Source organism: Sapajus apella, unplaced genomic scaffold, assembly GCF_009761245.1.
Source record: "Sapajus apella isolate SASKATOON/1434 unplaced genomic scaffold, GSC_monkey_1.0 scaffold108, whole genome shotgun sequence".
NCBI classification, from domain to species: Eukaryota; Metazoa; Chordata; class Mammalia; order Primates; family Cebidae; genus Sapajus; species Sapajus apella.
This window is the reverse complement of record NW_022437048.1, coordinates 4,989,017-4,997,986: the sequence shown is the minus strand read 5'-3', so window position 1 is coordinate 4,997,986 and position 8,970 is coordinate 4,989,017. Positions and strand designations below refer to the sequence as shown.

At 35.6% G+C, this 8,970-nt stretch overlaps 1 protein-coding gene across 1 annotated transcript; it reads right to left on the bottom strand.

The window, feature by feature from the left end:
- Positions 1-1,645: 1,645 nt before the first annotated feature.
- On the bottom strand, positions 1,646-8,042 carry SMR3A (submaxillary gland androgen regulated protein 3A). The gene is made up of 3 exons (XM_032259331.1): positions 7,970-8,042; positions 6,697-6,764; positions 1,646-2,237 (listed from the first exon to the last, which is right to left on the bottom strand). The coding sequence occupies exons 2-3, from the start codon at positions 6,748-6,750 to the stop codon at positions 1,761-1,763; spliced, it is 531 nt and encodes a 176-aa protein (XP_032115222.1). The 5' UTR covers positions 6,751-6,764; positions 7,970-8,042; the 3' UTR covers positions 1,646-1,760.
- Between the last annotated feature and the right edge of the window lie 928 nt (positions 8,043-8,970).

The following is an 8,970-nucleotide window of genomic DNA, read 5'->3' as shown; positions in this document are numbered from 1 at the left end:
TTATCAGAGTTACTATTAGATTATTTACTTTTCCTTAAATGCAAGATTCTATACTTCATCAAAGATTTCTGGATATTTTTTTCGGCTGTATGCTGCAGCTGATCACTTTGCTTCATCTCTGTTGATCTTTCCCTAGTCTAAGCCACCTCTTCTCTCATCAGGATTTCTGAAATATCCACCTCTCTTGCTCTTTCTATTTTATTTTAAGTTTGAGGATACATGTGAAGAATGTGCACGTTTGTTACATAGGTAACTGTGTGCCAAGTTTGTTTTCTGCATCTATCAACCCATCACCTAGGTATTAAGCACTCTTGCTCTTGTTATGGTTTGCTATCCATAGATCAGCCAGAGTGATGAAGTTCTGAAAATGTTAATCAGATAAGGCTGTTTCTTCATCTGAAGCTACAATGACTTCCCATAACATGTAGAATAAAGTTCCAAATCAAAATCCCTTTATGATGTATTTTTTCTCTACCTTCTTCAAATCATCTACTTCCACTGTTCTCTTTTGTAAGTGTGAACTACATTACCTTTTGTTGGCTCTTCCCATACACAACATTTATTGTGGTTTCAAATCTTTACATGGTTGATCTCTTTTGCCTTGAACACTTTTTCTCTAGATCATTTTGTAATAAGATAAGCTCCATGAATACTATACTTTGACTACCTACTGTATTGCTGTTATTGTGCTACTAAAACAGTCCCTGTATCCTGGTAGGTTCTCAAAAGTGAAAGAGAAACCTGAGCAATGTAGCAAAACCCCATCTGTGCTAAAAATACAAAAATATTAGCCAGGTGTGGTGTCGTGCACGTGTAGTCCCAGTTAGTTGGGAAGCTGAGGTGGAATTTGCTGAGCTCAAAAAGGCGTGGCTACAGTGAGCTGTGATTGCTCCACTGTACTTCAGCCTGGGTGACGGGAGTGAGACCCTTTCCAGGGAGAAAACAAAAAAGGATAGCATTAAATACATACAGAAATTTTGTGCTTACTTTAGGTGTACTGAGAGGTTTTAATTTATGTGTTTGATGGCAATGAGGGAAGTTAAGTGTCCTGAAGGAAAAAGTCAAGCATGGAAAGATACAGCTCTGATAACATCATGAGGCCATTTCCTAAATAGTCTTATCACAATACTTCTGATTGAAACGTCAACGAATAGATACATTAGAAACTTGGAAATCTCAGTCATCATCTTCTTCTTGTTGCCATCTGAACCTATCTTCTATCTCTGTCCTAGTGTAGAAAAAGATTTTCATATTAAGTTCGAAGACTTGTGTTTCACCTCTCAGATATTTAGATTTGCTAGAATTGTGTTTCTTTTCTGTAACTATTTATAAGCAATGATCAGATGATATTCAGGAATTTCTTTGGGCCAGGCTATGGTGAGGGCTAAGGTTTTTCATTTTAGTGTCTATTAATATCCTATTTTGTGCCTTGTAATTGTATGAGGGGTTGCCATACTGAAGAGGGCATCTAGTGGGCTATTCTTCTAACTTCATAACCTTACACTTCAAGTCCCAGTGTCTTATTGCATTTTTCCTTACTTTTTTGGCCTTGAGGGACAAGACCAGCCTCTGGTAGCACTAAAATTTGTTTAGGTGACATAACTGAGGGGTGAACTTGTGGCTCTGATAACAGTGGAGACTTCACAGTGTTGCTCAATTCTTTATTTTTCCCTATTAATATAAAGGTTTTTGGGGATTGTTTCACAATTTCTCTATAAGATATTTCTCTCAAAAACTCAGTGCTTTGGAATTTTTCATTCTCATCCAATAATGGAAGTGATTTTGTCTAATAGTCTCTTTGAAGTAGTGTTGAAATTCTTATTTTTGTTAGCAGCAGCAGTAGTTGTAAGGGTGATGGTATCTTCTGTGGTGGTGATGGTTTCTTTTGGAGTTGTTCGTATTTGGGGTGCCAAAGTAGGGAGGGTAGGATCAGTTGGAGAATTTACAGGGAAAAATAGAGGTCCAGGTGGATAGGGTCTTGGTTGGAAAGGTGGCTGTGGATAACCTGGGCGATAAAGGGGATGATGAGGGGATGGTAGGATTCTCCCTGGAACATAGGGTGGAGGAGGGGGTGGTGGGATTCTCTCTGGACCATAGCGTGGAGGAAGGGGTGGTGGAAATCTCCCTGGAACATAGGGTGGTGGGAAAAATCCTGGTCCAAAAGGATAAGTTGGTGGAGGAGGAGCCAGTGGTCCAGGTGGATATGGTCCCCAGGCGCCTCTTTGACTCTCACCAGGCTGTGGAAAAAAGAAGTAAATAATTTTAAATCAGATATCTCACAGTTAAATGTAAGGGTGAATTCTTTCTATGGTAGGGAGAACTCTAAGATGGCCCCAAGATTTCTACTCCCTGCTGGCACATGCTGTCCTTTTAAAACAGGTTCTACGATGTCAGAGAGAGAAGAAATTAGAGAGATTTGAAGCTGCAGCAAATGCTTTTCTGTGGGCTTTGAATCAAGATGCCATGCTGTGGAGAGGGCCATGTGGAAGTACATGGCAGACTGGCTATAGGAGCTCAGAGTGGCCCCTGGCTCACAGGCAGCAAGAAAGTAGGGGCTTCAACAACCAAGGGACTGAATCCTGCCAACAACCATACAAGCTTACAAAAGGACACCGAGCTGCAGAAAAAAAAATACAGCAGTGGACACACCTTTTCAGACTTGTGAGACTCTGAACAGAGAAGCCACTTTAGTCAAGCTCAGAGTTATGGCTAAATAAACTGAGATAATCATAAGTTCTTAAAGGCTACTAATTGGTGGTAATTTGTTACTGAGCAATAGTAAATTATTGTATCTAAGTTATAATGTCTGAAAATCTATTTCAAAGAAAAAAGTTTCTCTTTTGCCCTCTGAATACTTAGGCTCTCAATGAAAGCTGGGATAGTATTGACTGGAAAAAATAGGTAGTGAGCAAAATCTTATCCTTTGCCTATAGTGAGGTCTGCCATTCCAAATTTCAAATGAAAATGCCTTTGTAGCATGGGAAAAACAGGCCTTTTTAAGTCTAATTCAAGAGTTCGGGGTTGTTCTGGGCTTTGAACATTAATAAATTGTGAAACACGTGAGTTCACCTATTTTATGCAATGAGCTAATATAGGAGCTGTGACAGGTTGCCAGAGGTACAAACATGTTTTCTATGAATCTACAGGCTGACTAGTTACAATACAGGGTGGGATAAATAAGATCTAATGGGAAGTAGAATGAATGGAATGAGTCTCTAGGGTTTCATGCCACTATTTGAGTTCTGTGTCTGGCATACAGAGGTTGGGTGAGTGTGGTGTCCTTTTTGAGTCTCTTTCTCATCAGGAAAATGACATTCATAAAAGTGCCCATCTCCTGTGGTTACTGTCAGATTTGTTATGAAATATCACTTGTAAAGTGCCTAGGGTGGTGCTTATCTCAGGTCTGGTTTATATAGAGTACAATTTTTAGAAATAAAAATCTGAGGCTGGGCATGTGGCTTATGCCTGAAATCCCAGCACTTTGGGAGGCTGAAGCAGGTGGATTGCTTGAGACCAGCAGTTCAAGATCAACGTGGACAACATAACAAAACCCGATCTTCATTAAAAAATTTAAAAAATCGTTGAAAAGTAGTGCAAGGAACAAATACATTAGGGAGCTAAAGCAATCAGTTCTGGATAGGAAAATAATGAAGGATTGTCTCTTTAAGAAGGAGTCATTTGAAAAGAGACTGAAAGAATATGAAATCAGGAGGGGGCATGCCAAATAGAAGGAAAATGCATAAATGTTCTGGGGTAAGGATGATGTTCCACTCTACTGACGGCAAGAAGTCCAGGTTGCTTGGAGCAGATAGTTTATGCAGCACACAAAACTACATTCACTTCTTGTGGTTCTCAGTCCCATCACGTAGTTGTTTGGCTGCCCATTATCCTTGGTAATCCTAAACTTTAATATTACCATAAACCCTCTGTCTCCTGGATTCTTAATTCCAGATTCTTAACAATGATAGAGGATGTCACAAGCACTGTACCATCAGAAAGTTAGTTACCTTCAGTGCTGCCTGAAATCCTTTTTTGAGGATTATCTTAGATTATCTCTTCCCACTTCTCCGGAGGCCTGTAATTTTACATTGATGCCAGTTTTATCATCGTTTTCCACCTCATCCTGAGTTCTCATCTACCCCACCAAGATGGCTTTCCTCCTGCTTCACCAAGATATTGCAGGCAATTAGAAATGAACTTCCCTGATTTACTGGCCACACAACCATGAAGTCATTGATAGCTAGATAGTTTCTTTTTCTTTATAATTCTTTTCTCAGGGACGTGGCTCTGTCAGTCTTCCCTTTTACTTTCTGAAACTTTAATATCTGCCTTTTAATTGGCTCATTTTCTTCAGAAAAGCACTGTCACTGATGTTCAACTCAGTTTTTTCTCCCTATCCTATCAGTTTGGCATCCCGCTCCCAGAATTCTAAATGTAACCACTTCTTATCATCTTTCTTGCTTTCATTCTAATCTGTCACTATTTTTACCAAAATTACTCTAACAGCCCCTTGATATGACCTCTTGATTCTACTCTTGCCTCTTTAACCTAACATGTGCAGAGAGGTTAAAGACATCATTTGAGAAATAAATATCAATTGATATAATTCACCTGTTTATAAAAGAATTACTTTCAATCACCAATACCCTTGTTGTGACTTTCTTCTTATCTCTTTCCTTCAAAGCAAAGCTGTATGAAAGGAAATTCTATATTTACCAACACCAGTTCTTATTTCCCATTTGCTCTTCAACTTGGCCTCTGCCCTTAACATGCCAGCAAAACTTGTATCCATATCACCAATGAAATGAACAAATAAAAATTTCCAAAGCAATTCTGTGGGACCAGCCTCATGTTTGTCTTCTCTAGCTAGTGATAGTTTGTGGCATTTTGGAGAGTGTTTGACCCAAGGGCTGCCAATCCAAAGACTAGTCAGGGTATGTGGAAGTTCAGAATTTGACTTTTTATTGTCAAGAAAACAAATTCTTAGTATGAGAAAATATTTCACACATTTTTATTGTTGAGACAATTAAAAAATTAGCTGAAAGTAACCTTTTAAAGATAATCCTGATGTTGATCTAAATATTATGTAATGAAAAATCTTTGTAGTAAATATCTGTTCTTTTCCTAATCTCTTAACTCAGTCACAGCGATTAGCTCCCTTTCAATTGGCTAAAGTAAAATGATAAAAATGAAAATACCATATTAGGAAGGACCGCTACTCTCTCAAAGGGCTATAACTAATGTTAATCTCCTACATTATTCAATTTAGAAATAATCGTGCATACTTTGAATCTAAATGTATAAGACATGCATACTTTGAATCTAAATTTATTTGTTTTTTGATGGGGCTATAAATAGACTTGCTTTGAGGATTGAAAAAGATAATGTATGTAATGCATTTGGAAAATTACCTATAACAGAGAAAACACTCAAAAGGTGACAGGTTGAATATGACTACTTACCACATCTACAAATATATATACACAAAGGACATGTTACCCTTCACATTACCAATGTTAGGTAGTTATTAATCATCATGAATCACATAATTTGGAAAAAGTCTCATTTCTATTTAAACTGCTTTGATTATTGGAAAGCTCTATTTTTCAAATGTATCTTATAGAAAAGTTATTATTTGTATAATAACAGCCTGATACATTAAAATAATAAAATGTTTTTCTCTTTTATTCTGAGGACACAAAAATATTGAAAATCAGCGTTATAATGAAGTCATTAAGACAGGACTTTTAATGTAGGCCAGTATGTTTTTGACTTATCAAAACTTATGTCCACCCATAATGCATGCAGTAACACGGCCAAAGTCAGAATACTTCAGACATTTAAGAATGTTCTGCTTTTATTCAAGTTTTTAAAAGTAGAAGAGAGAGGCATTATTTTATGTTTCGTGTTTCAGAATGATATAATTGTAGGTTGCCTGCTTTGTGGAAGTCGCAGTCTTCTAAAAAATCAGTTTTCATGTTTTCCCATTTGATCTAATAGATTTTATGGTACTTTGGGAGAAGTTACTCTGGAATTAATCTCCCCCTTCTAACACTGGAATTAATATACCCCTCCTTTCAAATTGTTTCATTCTATTACTTTAAAAAATACGCATTAAAAAATTCTTTGTAATTTTGTAGTGTATTTAGAATGTTCTAAAATGAAAAACTAGGTTGAAGACAATGAACGTAGTTTTCTTTAACCTAGTTTTTAATATATGGTAGGAGTTACTATAAATGTTTATTATTTCCTCAAAATTTAGCATGCAAGGAATCTCCTAAATCCTTTGCAAAATGCATCTTCCCAGGTCCTGTTATGGGATACTCTTATTCAGGCTTGGCTGAGGACTTTAGTACTATATTTTCAGTAAGTGAGTTAGGTGACTCCATATGTTAAGAACAACTAAACAATCTCATTTTACGGTGGTTTTGCCTACTGTGTAATTGCTAGAGCACAGGAATTTACATTTATATCGCCGTTTAATGCAGTCTGATATAGATTTGAGCTTCCCAATATGCAGGTATTTAAATTAAATTATATTTTAAATTTAAATTTAAGCACTAGAACAGTGTTTCATCAATGTGTAATCATTACTAATATTTAAGAAAAGGTAATATTATTAATGTAAAAATAGATCTGAAGTAATGGTTATTGAGAAGAGTATAAAGATGTGTGATCGTGATTAACGATACTTGCTGTGAAACATGTTGCAAGAGCCCAAAGGCCCAAGATCAAGGTCAGTGACTTCATCCTTATGGTTGCCTCTGAAAGTAAGCAAAATAGGTAATCAGTATGATTTTTTAAATTAAAAAGTACTATTTAAAATTTCTCGACACATGGGTATAATGTAGTAAAGATATACTATTGTAGCATTTTTAGAAAATTTGCTTAACATTATTTTGGATTCAGTATTACAAAAATAAAAACTAGTCCATTATTTTGAAGTCAAATTCTCCTTAGCAAATAGAAGCTTTTGTAACTACGGTTTTTGCCTTTAGAGGTAATTCCTTTGAAATGTACAATTATTTACATTGGAATAGTTTCGTATTTTTAAATAGCATTGTTTTATAGATTTCTATAGCCTTGGGTTTACAATATTAACATATTAACTAGATCATGTGTTATAAATGTAATTCCTTGGGATACCTCAAAAACATAAGAAAGAAATTACTCCGTTTGATGTAGTCTAAGAAAAAAAGAATCTCATTATATATCTCCTAGTGTTAGCAACATTCTACTAAATTAATTTAGTCTGTGATGTGTGGCCTCAAAGTGCTTCCAAAAATCCATATATGGTGGATCAAAGACCAAATCAGAGAACATGGAGATGGCCAGGTATTTTATTCTCAATTGGCTGAAAATTTGCAACACCTGTCAAGTACATAATAGCTTGTGTTCTGGGAAAGCAACTCCACGCACCATTGTGCAAATGGTTTCTGGACAGTCAATTCTCCACATAGGTTGAGTGTATTGCCTGAGCAATGCAAGTCTTGAAAGAATCCTATGGACAAAATTTCACTGGATATTCAATTGTATGTGGGTGTGGCTCTTTCTTTTAAGGATTACTGTTCCCATGATCCATTCTTATGAGAAGTTTGAAAAACAATAGAAAAACCAATGATAAAAATATACTACAGAACAATTCCCTCTTTTAGAGTACATCTGAGAATAATCTATCATTATGAAGTTTCAAGAACTTTAAGGAACATCAAGGGGAAAAGTCAATTGTGTACTTGGATGGACTGGTTGTCTGCAATGCCCAACATGAATGCTTTACTCTGACATGTGAATAACAGAATTTTTCAAAATTTAATATGTTTAATGACTTACAATTTTGCATAAAGTGCTTATGTTTTTGATGATAATTAATGTCCTAAAAAAAAGCTCATTAAATGTTATCTTGAAAAGTCTGAGAAAAAAATTAATATTCAAAGTAAAAATTCTTCAGTTAATATTTCCAGGTACATACCTTTGTGTGAGGATCTGTCTTTGAGTTGATTAATCCGCTGGTTGAAATGACTCTTGCCAGTTGAAAGACAGAAGATAAAAAGAGAAGAGACAGGAAATTCCAGTTCTTAAATATTGCAAAGGATTTCTGTTGTCAGTAAGAGACAGGCTACTTGGAAATAAAATAACTTCTGGGTTGATCCTCTTCAAACAAAGTTAGGAAAGTGGTTCTTGCCAATTTGTCCATCCTTTTTTGCATTTTTGGTCTCATTTCTGGAAAGCATTGACCCATTCAGTATTTGTTGTTTCTTCAGGAAGCAGGTACAACAAGTAATATCCTATCACCTCACGGAAACAATCTGGGGCCTGTGCCGCATCATTTTCTCTTTATTTTAAAGGTAAAGCACCAGTTTTTTTCTATTCCAAGTAATTTTAATGGGCCATCTTTCCTATTTTCTATTTCATGTAATGGGCATTTTTTTTTTAGTATTTCATTTCAAAGCACTAAATTATGTGTGAAATAAAAATATTTTTAAATTGAATTCTATCATGATCAAGACAGAATTTGGGAACAAAAATGATAATTAAATTTAAAAGTGATTATTTAAGTAAGGGATGATAAATTCTGCATGCACACACATGTGCACACAGGCACTATACCATGGCCAGTGATGTTCAGAATATTTAAAATTTGCTTGTCTTGATCACAGGGCTATGTTTTGTGGGTTTTTTGTTTCTATTTTTTTTAGTTGAAGGACTGCAATTGTACTCTTCTTTTGTACTTGGGAGTTTGTACATATCTTATCCTGTATATTGTTTCTCACAGTTGGCTTAATTGAGTAAATGCTTCTGAGAAAAATGAATGCTTGGATTAAGATTGGGATCTATGTTTCAAAAATAACAGGAAAGAAAAACCTAGTGGTGGGAGAGGAATAATAGTCAGAAGGTACATGCAGTTTCTCAGTCTTAACTATATTTTATTTCTTCGTGTTTGTGATTATCTTAAGGTAGTAGATTGTTTGA

What these genes read in the sequence shown, in the direction of transcription:
- SMR3A (XM_032259331.1), bottom strand. Translation starts at nt 6,750, where the DNA reads ATGAAGTCACTGACCTTGATCTTGGGCCTTTGGGCTCTTGCAACATGT. An exon ending in CTCTTGCAACATGTTTCACA is followed by an intron (nt 2,238 to 6,696) that starts GCAAGTATCGTT and finishes TTTTTTCCACAG; the next exon opens with CCTGGTGAGAGTCAAAGAGG.